The 21801-nt window shown below is 39.5% G+C and overlaps 1 protein-coding gene across 1 annotated transcript in view; it reads right to left on the reverse strand.

Annotated features, from left to right (window-relative positions):
• Positions 1–21801, reverse strand: part of PCSK1 (proprotein convertase subtilisin/kexin type 1) — a 53412-nt gene that overhangs the window by 4096 nt on the left and 27515 nt on the right. Inside the window, exons 10-13 of the mRNA XM_004613087.2 lie at positions 13572–13805; positions 6601–6758; positions 5087–5220; positions 2580–2741 (exon numbers count right to left, since the gene is read on the reverse strand). Coding sequence (XP_004613144.1) covers positions 2580–2741; positions 5087–5220; positions 6601–6758; positions 13572–13805 — 688 coding nt within the window. The remainder of the gene's footprint in view (positions 1–2579; positions 2742–5086; positions 5221–6600; positions 6759–13571; positions 13806–21801) is intronic.

Below are 21801 nucleotides of genomic sequence, written 5' to 3' on the forward strand. Positions count from 1 at the left end.
TGAGTGTTGGAACACTGTATGACTGAAACCTAATCATGAGCAGCTTTGTAAGGATGTATCTCACTGTGATTTAATTTAAAAAATCTTTTAAAAATAACAAATAAGCACTGGTGCCATCTTGCCGCACTCAGCAGTGAAGAAACCCAGCAGGCACCACAACACTGGAAAATTCTCCAGGACCCTCACTGAGCCGATATCTCTGGGACCCTCAGATGGAGGAGGTGCAGCCTCCCCACCTTCTTCAGATGGAATTCCAGCGACCATGAGCTGCCACAAGCATGGCTCCAGTATGTGGCCACAGGACTATTCCTCCAAACCACACAACCCTTACTGATACGCAAAGTAAGCAATGGAAAATAAATGATCTAGGATATGCCTCTGCCCCAAACTAGAGAGAGAGTGGTTACATGCAGGGCCTCATGTGATGGGGAGTGGAACCGGCACCCCACCCCAACGAGGCCCTGAGTTGCCACCCACAAATGGCTCCTGGCTCCTGAATCGCCATGATCCCAGAAGCACACAAAACAATCTCGGAACCCAGTGGCTTTTGGCAGAAATCCCTCCAGACTTATTACTAAAATATCAGAAATCCAGAAATCCAAAATTCATATCAACAATAGAAAACAAATTATCTACTGATGGCTTTTCAGCAGGCAGTTCTGAATGTTGAGGAAAATTCCAAATAATAATGGTGGATCTTTTGTCAAAATATTGAATGTGATCAAAGTGAAGAGAGAGTAAGGTGAAAATCATCTGCCACATAGACGGGGGGAGGGGTGAGATGGGGGTCTACTGGGGTTCTTGGTGGTGAAGGGTGTGTACTGGTGAGGGGATGGGTGTTTGATCATTGTATGACTGAGATTTAGACTGGAAAGCTTTGTAACTGCTCTCATGGTGATTCAATATGTTTTTGTTTTTGGGTCACAACTGGCTGTGCTCAAGGCTTGCTGGTTCTGTACTCAGGGATCGCTCCTGGTTTGGGAGGCCATATGGGGCTTGTGGGTCAAATCTGGATCAGCCATGTATAAGACAAGCACCTTACCCACTATACTACCTCTCTAGTCCCTACAATCAGAGATTCGTATAAATGCCTTTTTAGGATTTTTTTTTTCTTTTTGGGTCACACCTGGCAATGCACAAGGGTTACTCCTAACTCATACACTCAGAAATTACTCCTGGGGGTTCTCGGGGGACCACATGGGGTGCTGGGAATCGAACCCAGGACGGCCGTGTGCAAGGCAAACACCCTACCCACTGTGCTATCGCTCCAGTCCCTCTTCAGGAATACTGAAGGGAAGATTTACCCAGTAAGTGAATCTGTTTCTGGCATAGTGAAAAAGAGGCGGGTCTTTGCCAAATATAACTAGGGTCAGACATGAGCCCACTACTTTTCACACAGCTAGTTTACATGCTTCTGGAATAATAATATGTCTTTGAATCTTCTAAAACACCCATCAAAGAACATCTGGAAATACAGATAACCTACCTACATAGGCAGATGAGACTCTGCTTGAGAGTAGCAGATAGAGCAATCCAGGAGCTATGCCTTCTGCTATCTGATTGATGAGGGAGAAGTCTACCTTCGGAGGCAGAGACCCAGAGATGTGAGCAGCTGATTAGCTATCACTGATGTCTTCTGGGAGATAGTATGACTCTGCCACTCTCCTTTGGTTCCTATATGCCAGCTAAGGAATTGCCCAAGTGATAACTACAGTAGTAGAGAAGCACTTGAGCTGTGGTTTTCTTGCACAAGATGAAAATACTAATGCCTACCTCTCCCAAGATACAGGATTATTGGCTTCATGAGGCCATAAAGGTTGCCTAAAAACTAAAGACAATACAAATGTTAAGTGTATGCCCCCTGACTTAAGAGTAATTATGCTATATTTTCTCTTAAATGAAAAATATTTGCATCAGGGAATTTAAAAGCTGTGAATTAATTTTTGTTTTTAAATTCTGAATAAAAGAATAACTCTTCTTCTTTCTGTTTTATTTGTTGGTGATGGGGTCTCCCAAGCAATGCTCAGGAGGTCCAGGGTCCTGTTGGGATTTTTAGCCAACTGGGTTCGATTTCTCCGCCCTGCTCGTCAAGCTACTGAGAGTATCTTGCCTGCACAGCAGAGCCTGGCAAGCTACCCGTGACATATCCAATATGCCAAGAACAGTGACAACAAGTCTCACATGGAGACTTTACTAGTGCCTGCTCGAGCAAATCGATGAGCAAGGGGATGACAGTGACAGTGACAGGCCAATGATTCAAGCAGCTGATGTTGCTTATGTTGCTTGGCCCATCCCTTCGGTACTTGCGGGCATCTAGGGCTACAGCAAATGGTACTTGGGGTGCAACTGGATCAAAGGCACTGTCATGCTGTGTTCTGACCTCTGTACTGCTCCCAACCCCAGAATAAATATCTCAATAATCGGGCTTTATCCAGTGAAGCATGGATGGTTCCCTGCTCTGGCTCTATTTGTTCGGACCCTTGTTTGAGTCACTCCCTGCCTGAAACTTAGGGACAGTGTCACTCACTGCCTTGTTTACTGCAGTTCAGAAAAGAACTTTCCAAGTGAGCCATACAAACCTCTGCAGAGTCTGCCATCTTCTCCACACCTCTCCTGTCATTCTGAACGGTGTTGTAGGACGTGTACATGCGGGGCTGCCGCATGTGCTCTGGCTGAGATGATGTCCCATGTAAGATAAGCTTCCAGTTCACAATTCTGCCTTCGTTTTGCATTCTTCCAGACTAGTAATCAAGCACATAGTGTTTTAGTATGTATTCTGCATATTTACAACCAAATACTTTCAGAATATCTAAGAAGGATTTCAGAGATTAAATTTCATTTGAAAACTGTACCAGGCATAAATGGGGTTCTGTGTACAAAGAAGTGAATCACCAGCTGCATTTTGCTATGAAAGTTGATAGTTTAATGAGTGAATCTAAAGGGGACTGTGCTATGTGAAATAACTCAAGCTAAGAAAGACAAGCCCTGTATGATTTCACTCATATACATCATATGAACAACAAAGTGAGTAAGCAAAACAAACAAAAATATTGTTCAATTCAAAGGATACAGAAACAAGAGGAAAGGAGGGGTTAGGTGGCTAAAATGCAAAGGGGTGGCTAGTAAAGTGAGGAGTTGAAAAGCATAGTTTGCTAGTGATCTTGATAGAGTGTAGACAGATATTATAGTGTGGTGCTGGCTGTGTACTTTACAAGTGAATGACATTTTTTTAATTTTGCTTTTTGGGTCACAACTGGTGATGCACAGGGGTTACTCCTGGCTTATGCACTCAGGAATTACTCCTGGTGGTGCTCGGGGGACCACATGGGATTCTGGGAATCAAACTCGGGTTGACCAGGTGCAAGACAAATGCTCTACCAGCTGTGGTATTTATTGATCCAGGCCCCAGACACTAGGTTTTTTTTCTTCTTCTTGGGTCACACCTGGCCATGCACAGAGGTTACTCCTGTCTCTGCACTCAGGAATTACTCCTGGCGTTGCTCAGGGAACCATATGGGATGCTGGGAATAGAACTCGGGTTGGCCGCGTGCAAGGCAAATGCCCTACCCGCTGTGCTAGTGCCTCAGCCCTCCAGACACTAGGTTTTTAAAATCAACATTGCATAGGCCTCAAAATTTTAGATTTGATCAGTTTCTCAATTAAATTTTGAAATCACATTTCTAAACAAACAATTAAACATTAAAATATTATAACACCATTTTAATATTGATGAAACTTCTTGAGCAGTTAAGTGTCCTTTCTATAAAAGGAATTGGATTTACTAATTATCAATTTGTAGGAACATTGCAGTAGGGGGAAATTCAATCTCTGTGGTATTATATTACAGCACTAACCCGTCCTTTAAACTATGCTTATGGGAAGTGTAATAATTTTCAAAGGCTCAGCAATTAAGTTAAAGGTAGTGTGCTGAGTGGTGAAGGGATAGTACAGCAGGTAATTGTCTTGCATGTAGCTGACCCAGACCATCAGTCAAACCCAACAATCTCCACCCACCTCCCCAAAACTATTGTGCTGAAATCTAAAATGCTCTTAAAAAATTAAAAGTACAGAGACAGATTTGAAATGAAAATTGTCCCCACTTGGTCGGTAGATTTTCATAGTTTCCAGACAGTTCATTGAAGTTAAAAAAAAAAAAAGTCAGGAACAGGGTGAAACTCAGTGGTAAAGTGCCTTATCTGAATGAGACCTGGGTTCATGAATGAATGAAATGAAAACTGAGGTCAAATTCACAAACAGGAGGGTCTAATAAGAATAACTCCCTCTTTCCCCTATGAGTCCTGAAATATTTTACAACTTTCTGAATTCTTAAGATTAGCCATCTGTAAAAGAAAACTTCTCAGGAAGAAATAGGAAACAAAGACTATCTAGTTTGTATCAATTTAACTGACACGTTCAGGAATTTAAAATAATTGCTTTTCAATTTTTTTTCTTGACATTGCAATCTTTTTTTTTTTTTTTGGCTTTTTGGGTCACACCCAGCGATGCTCAAAGCTGACTCCTGGCACTGCACTCAGGAATCACTTCTGGTGCTGCTTGGGGACCATATGGGATGCTGGGAATCAAACCCTGGTCAGCCTCGTGCAAGGCAAACGCCCTACCCGCTGTGCTACCGCTCCAGCCCCATTGACACTGCAATCTTAATTGAGCTTATACTTAAAAAAACTTCCTGACTTGGTACTTCAAACCTAAAACACTCTTCATTTTTATGCTCGCTTATAGAAATTTCACAGAAACGATGCAGAATTAAGTAGTTCAGCTGTATTTATATTTTATGACAATTTTAGCTTTGTTTTAGAAAGTAGTGGTATTAGTAAACTTAGAAAGGAATGAAAAACGCCTTTAAGTTTGTGTCATAAATGAAAACAAAAAAAGTCATGTTAAATAAGTCATCTTAAAAGCTCAGGGAACACTCTTGGCAGTGGTGGGGACTATACTGGATGCCAGGGATCTTATCCCGGATGGCTGCCGTACTATCTCTCTGGTCCCAAAGGCACCAATCTAAATCCTACTTCAAAGTGTTTGAAAATGAGCTTGTGCTTGTCTGTCTGCTTTCATTCATACTTACCATATCTGTAATTTGCAAAGTCCAAGTCCCTATAGGGTTCTCGCCCCATGAGTGAACAGACATGAAGTCCCAATTCTTAAAGCCATTAGGAGATGAGTCTCTCTCTCTCTCAGCCAAGAGTACGGCGCTGGTTCCTATTTGCATGCAAGAAATCCAAATTAATGTCTGTCCGAACAGTGTTGTAGTAGGATACACTTTACTAGCTAATTACTGAAATTGAAAGTTAGGAGAGATTAGCCCTCCTGATTTTCTTTTTCAGAGCAAAACCAGGACTAGTGCATTCAAAGATAAAACTATGTTTTATTCACAATACTTAGCAATTTGTATGGCATATAATAAATTCTCAGTAAATGTTGTGGAAAATAAATACTGAATAAATATATTGATTAAAGATTATTTGAAGACAACTCAAAAGACAACATTTAGAAGCTATATCAGAGAGTAAAAAATGTAAAATACATTTTATTAGAATTTAATCTTGATATGTTAATGGCTGCTTGAATCTACAATCTAGTATAAACATAAAAAATTATTGGCATATAAAAATGACTAGGAGGAGTAACTCTAAATTTGTTCATTCATGTCTTCCATAGCTCAATAAATTGTATTACTTTCCAAGTGAAAAGGTCAAATGAACAGCATCAATGAAAAAGGATTTCATCAATATTTCAGGCCACTTTCAAGATATCCAGAAAACATATTTTCAGAATTGAAAAGTTTGTATCTTGGAAAGAGTTTACATAGATAGCTCACTTTCCTCATACATTAACCAAACTGAATATTCAAGTTAGTTGACACCTCTGAAACATGAAGGTGTTTCCTGGTTGAAAGGTGGCTTATTGCTGATGCACCCATCTTCACTTTGTCTCTCAGAGAGAGTGGTACCATAGTACATCAAATCATCATGGACAATTCATCTTTCATCTCAGTCTTACATAGATCAGAATCCCCACTTTACAGCAGACTCACGAATGTTTCTGATATCTCTGTCAGTTTAACTAATGAATTAATTTCCAGATGAACTTTTATTAATGCATTTTATAAGAGAAAGAGATGATACATCAGAGACCTGGGAAGAGGTATATGATTCGAAATGCAGACTCTAGAGTGTTTATTAGCTGGAATTATTTGCCTCTCTCTCATCCTGTTTATCTAAGGCACAGTGAGGCAGAGCAGAACAGAGTTTCAGCATCATAAAAGAAAAATCAAATATTTTTTAAGACTTGAAAATATCTATTGGGACACAGTTCTCCAAACAAAAAAAAACCTCATGTATTTTAAATCATTCCGTTTACATGAAAATTTTTTGTTTGTTATTTTTGGGCCATACCTATCAGTTCTCAGGGCTTGCTCAGGGATCACTCCTGGCAGGACTCAGGGACTATAAGTGGTGCCCAGAATTAATCTTGAGTTGGCTACATGCAAGGCAGATATCCTAACTGTTGTACTATCATTTGAACCAACATAAAAACTTTTAAACAAATGGTTTTAAAGTTCTGAAGGTAAAGACTTACCTGCAGCAGACGTGAGAGTGACGTGAAGGTCTCCTCTTCGGGAATATTCGATTGTTGCTTCGAACTGCACATGCTCAAGAGACTTGATGGCATTTTCTTGTCCTTCACAAGCTCTTGTTGGGATTTCAATGATGACTTCTCCATTGGCTTTCAGGGCTCTAAGTATGTGAAAGAATCATCACTGGATAGAATGGATCTTTCTTTCACATTTTATGCAAATATCTGCACATGCGTATTGAATGGGTAGTCAAATAACCATGTTCTCTCTTCCAGTATAACATGTTTCAGAATTAGCTATACATGATTTTCAATGCATAGAATAAGGTGAGTTATTTACAGAAGTAGAAAAATCAATTATATAATTCTATCTTATACACAGCACTGTAGCACTGTCGTCCCATTGTTCATCAATTTGGTAGAGCGTGCACTAGTAACATCTCCAATGTGTGACTTGTTACTGTTTTTGGCATAGCGAATATGTCATGGGTAGCTTTCCAGCCTCTGCCGTGCAGGTGGGAAACACTTGGTAGCTTATATATATGTATACACATATATATTATGGGCAGAGAGTCTCTTGCTTGCATGCCTGGCTGCCTTCCCTGGGGCCCCTTGGAGGGGATGGGCTCCAGCTTCCCTTCCCGCCCCAAGCAGAGCTCCTGGCAGCCAAAAACGACCGGAACCTAGCTACAGCCATGCTCGAGGCCCCTCTCCATACATCCGGACAGGCCTCAAGCATAAAGGTACCAGCAGAGGAACCCAGATGTGTGTAATCCCATCAACGGCCAACATCCAGAGACTTATAAGCAAGCTCCCAGAAACGATATCTTGTAGCCTAATTATCCCTCTGGTGTATTCATGTATTCATGTATGCTTTCCATGTTGTATTCATATGCTAAAGCCAGTAACAAGCTGGATCTCATTCCCCTGACCCTGAAAGAGCCTCCAGTGCAACATCGTTGGGAGGGCCTAGTCGAGAGAGACTTCTAAGATCTCAGGGAAAGGACAAATGGAGAGGTTACTGAGCCCGCTTGAGAAATCGACGATTAACAGGATTTCGTGATTTGTGATTCGTGATATATACATATATGTATATATGTAAATCACAGAAGAGTAGTCAGATAAATCTTGAGGAGGAAAAATCAAGCTGGAGGAAAGAAGAAAGTTGGAGGCTTTATTCTTCCTGATTTCAAACAGGAGAAATGGAACAGAGCAGAAAAATCCAGAAACAAATGTATGGATTTAAGCCAATTGGTATTTGCCAAGAACCCTAAGAATACTTAATGGGGAAATGGTAGTCTCTTCAACAAAGAATGCTGGGAAAATCCTATGCAAAACTATTTTTAAAAGTCCTTATCTAACACCATATACAAAAAACTCTATAAATTGGATTTGACTTAAATTCTGAAATTTTCAAGGCTTTTGAAGAAAACATATGAAAAAAATTTCATCACTTATCAGCAAAACATGACATTGAAACATTTAATGTACGACATTCTTGGCAATGATTTAATCTACATAACATCAAAAGAACAAGCAACGGAAAAAAAGAAGTGAATTTACATCAAGCTAAACCATTTCTGCCGTGCTGAAGCAATGGTACAGTGTGTTCTTGCCTTGCATGCAGCCAACCCAGGTTCCATCCCAGGCTCCCCATATAAGCTACTGAAACCTTCAGGAGTAATTCCTGAACACAGAGCCAGAAATAACCTCTGAGCATCATGAGTGTTGGAAAGAGTTTACATAGATAGCTCACTTTCCTCATACATTAACTCATACAAGAACAACAACAACAAAACCACATAAACAATTACTGCATAGCAAAGAGAAACAGTCAACAATTTAAAAGGGACAAGTTATATAGGAAAAAATATCTGCAAAGCATGTATCTTATAAGGGCTAATCCATAAAATATATCAGCACTCCTACAATTAAAACAATTCTGGCTAATTATTGGAATTAATTAAAGAGTAGGACTTAGATAGACAATTCTCTAAAGAGGACATAAAAATGACCAAATATTTTTAAATACTCAACATTAGTGAATGCCATAATTACTTAATCACCAGAAAAACGCAAATCATAACCACAATTTAAAACACCTGCTGGGTGGCAATATTCTATTTTTTTTAAAGGGTAAGTATGAGTGAGGATGTAGAAAAATTCAAACTGTCGTACATTTATGCAGAAGAAATAATGTATCTACTATGAAAAAACAGCATGGAGTTCCTCCAAAAATTAAAAATAAAGTTTCAGAAATTTCATTCTATATACTTCCCAAGAATAACTTAAATTAGAATCATGATGCTATCTTTCATCATGCTGAGTGAAGTCAGAATGAAAGGGTCAGATACGGAATGCTGTTTCTCTCTCTCTCTCTCTCTCTCTCTCTCTCTCTCTCTCTCTCTCTCTCTCTCATACATGGGACTTAAAAATACACAATCATGTTGCAACAAAGATCCAAAGGCCATTGTTAATAGTATTATAGCACTGCATTGTAGCACTGCTGTCCCATTGTTCATCAATTTGCTCGAGCAGGCACCAGTAACTTCTCCATTGTGAGACTTGTTACTGTTTTTGGCATATCAAATACACCACGTGTAGCTTGCCAGGTTCAATAGTATTGTAAAACAAAAATATTTTTAATTAAAATATTTTAAATTTAAAAAAGTTCAGTGCAGCTCATAGTAGTCACTGTCATCCTGTTGCTCATCTATTTGCTTGAGCGGGCACCAGTAACGTCTCCATTGTGAGACTTGTTACTGTTTTTGACATATCTAATAGCCACAAATAGCTTGCCAGGCTCTGCCTTGTGGGTGAGATACTCTTGGCAGCTTGCCAGGCTCTCTGAGAGGGATGGAAGAATAAATAAAACAAAGAAAAAAATCAAAACAGAAGTGGAATCCTAATGAAATGGAAGGTATCAGTAAATGGAGTGAGTTGGCCAGTATGAAATGGGTTCCCAAGTAGTAAGTCTACCATAGCTTCACCCACACTCTACTAGCAAGTTACTTAATATTATGCCTCAGAGAACTCTGTAAGACTGTAGTGAGGAATAAAGAAATTAAAGCATGTGAAAAAGCAGAAAATAGTTAGCCAGAGATGTGATTCAGAGGCAGAATACTTACTTGTCTTGCATCTGTGAAGCCCTAGATTTGATCCCTGGCATCATTTAAATAAACAAATAAATAAATAACAAAACCAAAAGCCCATCCATCAGAGAGCAGTGTAGTAGCAGAGAGTAATCTCTCAATAAAGTATTATTATAAATGAGAAGAAATTAAGACAGTAAAAACAACTGTTGCAAACATACTATAAACACACGGTGTTTAGAAGCATACAAAGGTATACACTGGGAGGTGTGGTGCATGGGGAGGGTAGGAGGAGGAATTTGGGGCACATACGGCAGTGCTCAGGGCTTACTGCTGCCTCTGCAATCATGAATCACTTGGCCACATGCAAGGCAAGCACCCTACATTCTGACTATCTCTTCAACTCCTTAAATGTAAGACTCTAATAAAATAGTTAGCTTCAAAGAACTGTAGAACATGATGGCCAATTTCTACTGTGGTAACCTTTAGTCAGTAAACCCTGCTTAAGAAAGCATGAAGATCAGACAAAATCCTTTAATTAAGTTTTTTAAAATTAAATAGGTACTTTTTCCAAATCTCAGAACATCTGATTATTTTTAACAATTAATTCCTAAAAGTTAGGAGTCTATCATGTCTTTTTAATTGTTGTGAATGTGTGCAGAACCATTAATACCTCACAATCTAACTACATAGTCTTGAATGATTGTGACTATTCTGATGTGACAAATAAACAGGCACTCTTGATTTTCTGGGGAACTTGAATGCAAACTAGTATGTTAACTTCAGTAACTGTCTAAATACCTGTTATTTCTATAATGACTTCCTCATGCCTCAAAGATAGAAAATATTTTTGCTTAAAATATTAGTGACATCTAATTCAGTAAAAACACTTGTCACATTAAATCCAACAGACTTTTTCTCTCACCATTATTCATAATAGTCAATAAGTGAAAATACATAAAATGTCCTTTGATGGAGGAATGATACTTCTTTTTTTTTAATTATTACTTCTTTTTTTAAATTTTTTTTAGTGAATCACTGTCAAGTACAGTTACAAACTTATGAACTTTCATGTTTGCATTTCAGTCATACAGTGATCGTTTATATCCCTCCACCAGTGCCCATTCAAGATGGAGGAATGATACTTCTTAAATGTCATGGATACAATTGCTGACTCAAGGGCTCATTTTGCATATGGGAACACCAGATCTGATCCCCAGCACTTTATGGTCCCCTGAGCACCTCTGAGCATTTCTAGGTATGACTCCAAAACAAGAACTAAGTGTTAAGTACATATGGTAGAATATTAGGATTTAAAAAAGAAATGCTGCAATACTCAGCAATATGAATGAACCTTGAGGACGTTACATTAAGTGAAATAAGCTAGTCTCAGGTCTAATTCTCATAGTAGATATATAAAAGAGTCAATTAGCAAATTCAAGGAGTAAAATGATAATTTCCTATAACATGAGGGGTAAATCAAGAATAAGCAATCAACAAGTATAAAGCTTCATTAGTTTGATGAATAAATTCTAGATCACAACTGAGTATTATAAGTAAACAGTAGTATGTCAGAGAGGTTTTTTTACGATGTTGTGTCCTTACCACAAAAAAATAAACAGAATGTTTTTAAAGTGCAAAGTAAAAACAATGATAAGAAATAGACACTAACCCTGCAACAGGATGTCTTCACTAGGCCCCCTCAAAGGGGGGTGGATTGAGTTTCCCTCCCTGCCCTGAGCAGAGCCCCAGCAGCCAGAAACCTTCAGAACCCAGCCAGAGCCATGCTCAAGGTCACTCTCCACACACTCGGAGGAGCTGCACCCATGAGGAACTGACAGAGGAACCCAGGTATACTGGACTCGTAGCTAAGATCTCCAAGGCTGCTTGGATCGGGACTGGGCCTCTTCCATCCAGGTCCCCAGTTTTCCAGTAGCTTGGCAGTCATACCCACAAACTGCCCCCCACCCTGAACCATGTAATCTCATCAATGGCCAAGATCCAGAGACTATAAAATAAAGCTCCTGGATGAGAGTGATGCAACATTTCCTGGAGCCCACTGATGTACCTAAAGTATCACACGTGTGTTTGGTTTTAACATACTTACTTTTATTCTGGTATATGCGGGCTTAAATGGCCCCAGAATGAAATAGGACAACCTTCACACACTTCCCTCTTATTGTGGTGGGAAGATGCTCTCTGTTTGGGTGGGTGTTTGACTATTTTCTGTAATGAGCTATTATGAATTACTTTATGAAAATAAAATATAAAAAATCATTAAAAATAAAATAAAAATAATTTATTTAATGGTAACTATATTACTAGAACTTAAGACTTGTTGTTTTGCTCCATTTTACATAAAATATGGTTCTAAGGAAAAAAATAGGTACTAAATACTATGGCATTTGCTGTGAGATCAAATTCAAACAGATTTGCTTTGACCTCATAAAAAATCGGTTCATTCAAGTAAAATGTGGTTGGAGGTCATGTGGGGGAAGGGTGAGGCGGGTGGAATACAGACTAGAGACTGAACACAAGGGCCACTCAACACCTCTATTGCAAACCACAACACCTAATCAGAGAGAGAGAACAAAAGGGAATTCCCTGCCATAGTGGCAGGGTGGGGTGGGGGGAGACGGGTCTGGGGAGGGGGGGAGGGATGTTGGGTTTACTAGTGGTGGAGAATGGGCACTGGTGAAGGGATGGGTTATTGAACTTTGTATGGGGGAAGCATGAGCACAAAGATGTATGGATCTGTAACTGTACCCTCACGATGACTCTCTAATTAAAAATAAACTAATAAAAAAAAATCGGTTCATTACTGCAACAGACCCTCTTTAGTCCCTTATGAGATTTTTTTTTTGAGATCACATCCGGAGATGCACAAGGGTTACTCCTGGCTCATGCACTCAGGAATTACTCCTGGCAATGCTCAGAGGACCATATGAGATGCTAGAAATTGAACCTGGGTCAGTCGTATGCAAGGCAAATGCCCTACCCACTGTGCTATTGCTCCAGCCCCAATAAATTATTATTATATTTTCTTAATGCTTACTTTGTGGCCTCCTGCCTATGAATATGAATAAGTCTTCAATATATTCACGGTTACCTTGGTAGGGTCAACAAAGCAGTCATACCAGAGTCTGTTCCTGTGACCAGGTATGAGAGATCTTTGTAAAAACTTATTTCCAAAGGGTCCTTCATAGAAGAAAAGCAAGGAATTACATTGTACTATGGCATGAAGTAAGGCATTTTTGGAAGTCAGTCTGGGATAATTATAATGGCTGACCACTGCATTTCATAAATACTGGAATAGGTTTTTTTAGTTATTGTCTTAACATCTTTGAATTTGGAATTATTCATAACACTGAGAATTGCTAATAGTTAAATGATTGTCAATAGTTAAATCATCTATGATGACAGTAGTATATAAAACAATAATACATTCTATATTTAATACTATATGATAGGTAGACTGTAAGAGGAAAAGAAAATGTAAATGTACTAGCGTAACTTGAAGATATTCTGTTTTTTGTTTTTGTTTGTTTCTGAGACATATCTGACCGTGCTCAGAGCAGATCCTGGCTCTGCACTCAGGGATCCCTCCTGGTGGGAATAGAGGACCATATATGGTACTGGGGATCGAACCCAAATCAAGTGTATACCTTGCATACAAGCTAGCTACCTGCTGTACTATGCTTTGAACCCAATTCATAAGTCTTTGTTCTCTTAATAATTTCCCAGGGATTCACAAGGCACACTTGGAAATTCCACCTCCCTCTACTGAAGTCCAGGCGAGGACAAAAATAAGTAGCATAAAAAGCATCAAGATTCAATAGTACCATGGGCACATATATGTCTGAAATTCTTGAAGACACTCACCTGGGCTGAAAATCATTGTCCTTCACAACACACTCTTTCTTCTCAGGCACACTGCTCCAGGTCCGGGGGTCAGCTAAATCCACCAGTGCTTTGGCATTTAACAACCCAAATCCAAACCGACTGTTCACCATCAAGCCTGCTCCATTCTTTTTCCATCCAGGGTTGTTAGCCAGCGGGTCATACTCGGAGGTCCACACAACTAAATGTTGCATATCTCTCCAGGTGAGGTTTGGACTGGAGGAGAAGTTAACCAGAAAACCATTCAGAAACAAAGTAAGTTTCTTTGCAAGAGCAAGTGCTGAAAGTGAACATTCCATTCCAAGATGATGCTGTAGGGGTTGCAGTGCTGTACATGTAACTCAGTGTGTGTTACTGCTGGTATAACTTTTCACCCAGAATTCAAAACACAGTTCTGAAATTTTTACCCCATACCATTTATAATCAAGCATTTACAATGAGTAATATTAGGTCTTCAGCATTGTACAGAATTTGTTTCTGACTTCTAAATGCTTTAACTGGAGTGACAATTTTGTTTGTTTGCTTGTTTTTGTTTGGGGTCACATCTGAAAATTCTCAGAGGTTACTCCTGGCTCTGCCCTCAGGAATCACTCCTGGTGAGCTTGGGGGATAAAATGGGATTACAGAACCCAGTTTGGCCACTTGCAAGGCATGTTCCCTATCCGCTGTACTATCTCTCTAGCCCTCTGCAGTCACAATTTAAAATGACAACATGATGATGTGTCTTACTGTCTCTTGCTATACACTATTCACATAGAAAATGCTGACCCTATGGACAGGACTTTGACGTAGGTTATTAGACATGCAGCCTGGCTACCCATGCTAAAATACTGTTTACTTCTTTTTTTATATTTCAAAATTATCAAGAAAAACAGTTACTTGAGATCACTCTTGCAAAGAACTGTACTGAATACTGTAGGGAATATTCAGGAGGTGGTTCTTGACTTTAAGATGCTTACAACCCAGTAACAACCTCAGATCTTTGGGAACTGAGTAATTTCTGAGCACAGCTGCATATGGCCCAAACACACACAAAAATGGATATTGTTCATGATTATTATTTCTCCTGAATGATGTTTCTGTGGCATTTGTTTGGTATTGTTGGAGTCAGAGAAGAAAGTTTTTTTTAAAGAGGAAGAAATCTCAGAAGACTTTCTAGGAGGAAATATTTTAGTTTCAACTTGTAGAGTTGGGTAGAATGATTAAGTGAAACTAAAGAAAAGAGAATGAAGCAACAGAGCAAAATTGGCTGGGGTTGTGGGGGCATTTGAGAAAGTTGTCAGGCCCTGCAAATTGTCTGCATTGTTGCTGTAGAAAAGAGTTGAGGGGGGACACTGAGAAAGACAATGATGGCTCTAAGTATCAGCAGAAGGAACATAGCCCTTATCCTTTGAGAAAGGGGGACTCCTCAGGAATGTTGAGCAAGGACACGTGCGTCTTGGTGAGATTAATTTGGCAGAAATATTAGGAGAAATCAGAGATTGAGGGGGTTGTTGGGTCTGAAAAAAATGAGGATGTATTTTTCCTTCCCTGATTCCCATTAACATTTCTCCATTCCATGCACTCTTGGACTCTCTTATCCTGCTACACCTTTCACCGCTACCCTTTTCGCTTTTCATTGCACTTTTTACCTTCCAACATATCGGGGAGCTCTTTTTTGTGTTTAAGTCATGTCTACCTCCCCTGCTAACAATACTTGTGAGAAGGGCTGACATTTTCATTTCTTGTTCTCTGAAGTTAACTGACCACTCAGAAGAATGCAAGCCACAGAGTAAATACTGGCTGGATGATTGAATGTATCTAAGTATCAACTAGCTGCAAATACAATTTTAAAACATATTATTAGTAATATTGGACTGGAGTGATAGCACAGAAGGTAGAGCGTTTGCCTTGCATGCGGCCAACCCAGATTCTATTCCTCCATCCCTCTCAGAGAGCCCGACAAGCTATGGAAAGTATCCCACCTGCATGGCAGAGCCTGGCAGGCTACCGATGGCATATTTGACATGCCATAAACAGTAACAAGTCTCACGATGGAGACGTTACTGGTGCCTGCTCGACCAAATAGATGAACAACAGGATGACAGTGCTACAGTGCTACATTAGTAACATTAGATACTTCAAGGTCACAAACTTTTATCTTAGCTTTGAGACCTGCATTATCTCTGTCAAGGCAATCAAGCATTATTTTAAAAGTGCATGCCCACAAATTTAGTCCTTGAAGTTTCTGTCTTATCATGAGATTATGAAATAATCATTGATGGAATTGGGCTCAATTAGCTAACTTGAACCTGAAGACATAGTACAGCAGATAGGGCTCTTGCCTTGCCCACACCCAATCTGGGTTTGATTCCCCTCACCACTTATGGTCCCCAGAGCCTGTCAGGAGTGATCCCCTGAGCTCAGAGCCATCAGTAAACCCCTATCACGGCCAGGTTGGCCCCAAAGCAAAAACAAAAGCAAATATCTAACTTCTCCCCAGAGAATTAAATATTGGCCTGCTGTCAAGAGAGTTGCAGCATGCAGCCTAAAATATTGAGGAGTCCAGCTCCTTATAGAAAACTCAGGCCTTGTGCTAGTAGCACAAAGCTCTCTCTCAGGGACCTGACACAAAACTGCTCTCAACACACGAGGCACCTGGCCAGCCTGGCCAGCTCTAAATGGGGCTGCCGCTAAGGACCCAGGCTGCTCCCACTGGTCGGCTCTTCTGGTTCCATATTCCTAGCCCCTGCACCTTCCAAGTCTTTTTTATCTGGAACGTTGGCAAAAACAGACTTCTGGGGGTAGGAGGGAAAAGTTGAAGCAAATATCTCACTCTAACTCTGTATCCAGTACTTTTCCACTCTTAAATCTCCCCCTTTGTCCTACCTCTGTCTGGGAAACTATAATAAATAATAGACTACACACAAAATGTCTGGGAGCCTGAGAAATAGCACAATGGGCAGGACACTTGCCTTGCATGCAGCCAACACAGATTCATTCCCTGCCATTTTATATGGCCCCCCCAAATATCACCAGGAGTAATCCCTGAGTGCAGAAGCAGGAGCACACCTGGGTATGGCCCCAAAACAGAACAATAACAATAACAACAAAACAACAACAAATCTTTCCTGGGGCATTATGATCTCTGGTGCCTCACCTGACCCTCCACTGGTATGGAGTGGTGCAGAGGAGACAGCATCTTCTCTGGTTTTATACTCTGGTGCACACATGACTTCTAATTTGGTGTGTTAATGGGTGACTGACACCAGGTAGCCCAGCACAGTTTCAGTTCAACTGAACCAAAGTCCAGAAAGCAACGGGCTCCAGTCCTCTACCTCAAGTCACCCAGAACACTTAGAAATCATCAAACCTAAACTTCTGAAGTCAGTCATCTTTCGACACAGCATGACTTTTAGATTTTTGTTTGAAAGAACCTCTCTTGCCAGCTCAATGGGGTAGGTGAAATAACAGGAGGTAGAAGAAAGATTCTTAGCATGTAACCAATAAAGGGAATTAGAAATTGTTTGAATGCCCAGTGTTAGAAGAGGGAGTAGTGGGGAGCATCTTAAACCATATTCGACTACCAAAGAACTGAGTCACTTTAAGTAAGTCCCTTTATCTTTCTAAGCTTATGATAACTCGCCGGTGAGATTATGAGAGGGTTGAATAGGGCTATCTCAAAGTTCCTTATTTCAGATCCCCTAGCTGCCCAATGTCATAAATATTTCACTATGGATCTTGTTTCCTTATTGACTATTCCACACTCAGGAATAATGAACTGATCTGAAATGGCTATTCTTTCAATAATAGCCATGCAGAAATGAATTCTGTCTTATGAAGCAGTGGCTTTTTTTCAACCATTGGTCCACAGGTATAAACATAAATGTTTAATGCCATTCCTATAAAGCATTTTGTTGACATTCTTGCTTACTACCAGTCTTTAAAGGAATTTTCTGGGAATTACTCTTGCAAGATAGTCAATCGACAACATGGCAGTTTACCAATCGGACTATTAGCATGAGCAGGAGTGTGTGCTTATAGAGGCTGGGCTGGGAAGTATACAGAGGAGACGTGAGCTAAAGAGCATTAGAGAACCAAGCACAAATGGGATGTTTTCCTATAGTAGAGCATTTATTTTCTGTTTAGTTGCAGGCTTTATTTTCCTATAAAGTTTTTAATCTTTTCTTCATAAAAAAAATTCAGTGAGGCTTCACTGTCACACAATTAGAAAAATTAAGTCAATTTTCCAAGCAGAGTTACTGTTCATTGGTGTGATTTTGTTTCATAAATGAAAAGGAGCTGCTAACAATAGTGTGTCTCCTCTCCGACAGCCTTCCTTGCTTAATTAGGGTGCAATTGCATCCACAATAATTACATTTAAAAAAACTAATTTGGCGGCTAATCAAGGATTATATTTATAGAAAATAAAGGTTATGGAACTAAACAGTGAATTTTAGCATTGCTTCTAATTAGAAGAATGCAGGTACAGTAACCTGGAGACAGAATTCTAAAGTGAAAATGTCTTAGGGACTAACTTCCTGCTTCACCTCTGATCACATGCTGGTAAGCTCAGATGCTGAACATTTTCTAACGAGGGAACGTTCAGTAATTCATAACTCACTGAATTAAGGATTTCTTTAATGTAATTTTCCTCAAAGTTTTATACAAAAGCATTTAAAGTCTATTTTCCTTTCTCTGGTCTTTAATAAAAATGAAATACTGGTTAATTTGCTCAGTTCTTCCAAAGATGTTAGGGGATTTAAAGTTTCACTTGAGAAATGTTGTTGTGTATTAAAAATGATACTGATTTGGGGGCCTGGAGAGATAGTACAGCAAATAGAGCTCTTGTCTTGCACATAGCTGACCTAAGCTTGACCCCTGATGTCCCATATGGTGCTCTGAGCACTGCCAGAAGTAATTTCTGAGCACAGAGAACAGAGTAAGCCCAAGCACCACTAGGTATGATCCCAAACCAAAAAAATTAAAAAATAAAAATTATATTGATTCATTTCCTCCTCCACAGAAGACCAGGATTATTGTTTGTCATTTTTCATAGTTATAGCCATTCTGTAATAATAATAATAATAATAATAATAATAATAGTAGTAGTAGTAGTAGTACTATGAACAATTGTCCAAGGAATTTGTCTCTTGGGATATAGATAGTTATTATTGCAGTTTAACTTATAGTCATAGATTTAGCTTTTCAAGATGTGTTTACTAAGTACTCTAATGGGCATTTCATAATCACAACTGGATGAGCTGGAAAGCACAGCGGTAAAGAAACTCTTATTAGCAACTGATTCTCAAAGTGCCTATGTAGACCAGGCCATGGCTGAGCGCTGGAATGCAGGCTTTGCTTACTGGGAGTTCGTGTTCAGTCACTCTGAGCACTGTTGAGAGTGACCCCCAACAACCAAGTCAGGAGTCATCTCTGAGCACTACTGGATTTGACCTGAAAACAACAACAACAAAACCAAAAACAATCATAATTTCTATGTCACATAAATGTTAGAATCAGTGTTGTATATAAAGAGGTCCTGCACAGAGCCCTATTAGAATGTAAATGTTAAGATAAAATTTTTCTCTATTACAACTAACTTTATAAAGTTGAAAGTAGTTTAATTCTTGTTATTTGCTCCAGATGACAGACTCATGCACTGTAGCACTGTTGTCCCATTGTTTATCGATTTGCTTAAGTGGGCACCAAAAATGTCTGCACTGTGAGACTTGTTCCTGTTTTGGCATATTGAATACACATTCATAGCTTGCCAGGCTCTGCCATGCAGACAGATACTCTCGGTAGCTTGTCAGGCTCTCTGAGAGGGACATAGGGATCGAACCTGGGTTTGCCTTGTGCAAGGCAAACACCCTACCTGCTGTGCTATCGCTCCATCCAGTAGACTCATAATGTCTATTTAATCGTGAACAGTAGGAGAAACTGGTGGAGGGACTGGAGAGATAGCACAGCAGGCAGAGCACTTGTCTTGCCAGGGTGTACCTAGGCTTAACATCTGGCACTGCACAGAGTTCCCTGAGTGCAAGAACCATGCGTGAGCCCTGAGCAATGCCAGGTGTGGCCCAAAAAGGAAAACAAAAAGAAATAGGGAGAATCTATAAATGATTCTCTGGGCAGGGGGAAGGAAAATGCCACACAAACACTCAAAAATAATTCTGCTTATTATTTCAAAGGAATTCAAAACCACAAGCCTTCATTAGCCCCTGCTTTAGAAATGGTCCTCAGATGTGAACTGATATTGAAGAGGTCATTCTTAGGTCATTTTCTCCTCATAAGAATAAAGGTTGAAATTTTAGAAACCAGAGATCACATTCTTAAAATTGTAGCTCTTTTGTGAAATTAGCATTATATCTGTTCAGCTAAGTAGGTATTTATACTATATTGGTCATTAGGCAAGAAGGGATCAAGTCTATCTATCTACATTCACATAAATCTGATAGGTATGGCTCTTTTTTGAGACTTAAAAATAAAGGATGGTTTTCTTTAAACAGTTTCCTGGTCTTGAAATCATAAATATCATGAACCTGTTTTACTATCTGTATCTAACTGCTTGTCTTCATAGAATCTTTTTTCTACTTCTTTACATCCCTCACCAACTTCAATGGTTCGTGTTGAATGATCCATGTATGCAGGCACCTTCCATTTCAAACTTGAGACTCTTATAATTAATGAAATGGGGTTGAAAATAGATGGTCCTGCCTGGGTCCTCTGTTTTATAGACGGTAAGTTGAACCCTCAATTTTGCTGAAGGTCACATAGCTAGTGATATATCTAGAACTTAAGGCCAGATGTTCCTAACATGTTTCACCACTTACACAATTTTTACTCAAATTTGGTTTGGCTCTGCAGGTATTGGCCTTAGTTATCATTCAGATAGTTATCATTTGGTTTGGCTCTGCAGGTATTGGCCTTAGTTATCATTCAGATAGTTATCATTCAGATAGTCTTTCCATCATCTTCCAATCAGAGAGTCTGTGATCCCATAGAATCGTATCCCTCTATTTCTCTCTGAGCACCTAGATTTACTCTGCACTTCCAGGCATCTTTCCAGCCCTTTTGAGGAGCTGGACTCTTGGTACAAACCTAGCTGCTCTCTCTTGTTTCAGCTACCATAGCTAACCCACAGATAAGATGCAGGGGCTTGACCACAGCTCCATGGGAGACCCCTGGCCACCGAGCTCCACTGCACAAGGGCTCAGCAGTTTTCAGGCTTTGCCAGCCATGCCATGCAACCAACATGTTCTGTCCTTTTGCTGCCCTGAACCCTGTCCACTGAGTGTGACATGGTGGGTTGTTTGGTCCTCTCCCAAGACCAAGTAGCTGTTTTTCTAGAATAATTTTCCGACTGGAAGGAATAACAATAATTTGCAAGTTTAATCAGTTCCTTCCACATGAAGGCATAGAATCTGAACTGACACTGAAAGATTTCTCACTACCCAATATTAGAATGCAAAAATGAGGACAAATAAAAAGCTGTGAATATACAGTGTGAGACAGATTTTTTTCCCCTGTATTAATTATAAGACTATTGGGTATTTCATAAGCAAAAAGAAATGCTGGTAAATTCCTTTTCACATCATATATTAAAGAAATTTCAGGGAGGTTTAAAATTTAAATAAGGTAAAGGAGCCATAATTAAATGTTTATCTAATTTGGAATTGTGAAGATATTTTTAACATAAAAATGAAGGAAAAGGCCCTTTATGGAAAAGAAATTGGCAAATGTAACCATATGTGTAGCACTTTCATTTCATTTAAAGCTAAATGTAAATTAAATTAAAAGATATAAATGTCAAGCTAACTTAGCAGTAATAGCTTTTCTTTAAAGGCCCAAAGACAAAATCAAAGTCTTAAGCAAAAACAAGCTAAATGACCAAAGAACATCAAACAGAAGCTTCATTAGTAATGAAGCAAGAGCATATAACGGTTTCCACCTATCAAAATAAGAAACATTTAAAAGGTAATAAAAGCTCTGGGAAGGATTTAGAAAAATAACAGTTTAACTCGGCAGCTGCTAGTGGAAACAAACTGTTGCAGATTTCTCCATAGCAAATTGTCAGTTAGTCTCAAAAACTATTACAACAGACAGGCCCCGTGACCCAGAAATCCTGCTGAGTGTTTACCTAAGGAAATGATCAGAGATGAAAACCAACATTTATAGACAAGGTAGACAAGGATGTTGAAGTGTGACTAGGCAAGTGCAAATAAATTTA

The sequence above is a fragment of the Sorex araneus genome, chromosome 1 (genome assembly GCF_027595985.1).
Source record: "Sorex araneus isolate mSorAra2 chromosome 1, mSorAra2.pri, whole genome shotgun sequence".
NCBI lineage: Eukaryota > Metazoa > Chordata > Mammalia > Eulipotyphla > Soricidae > Sorex > Sorex araneus.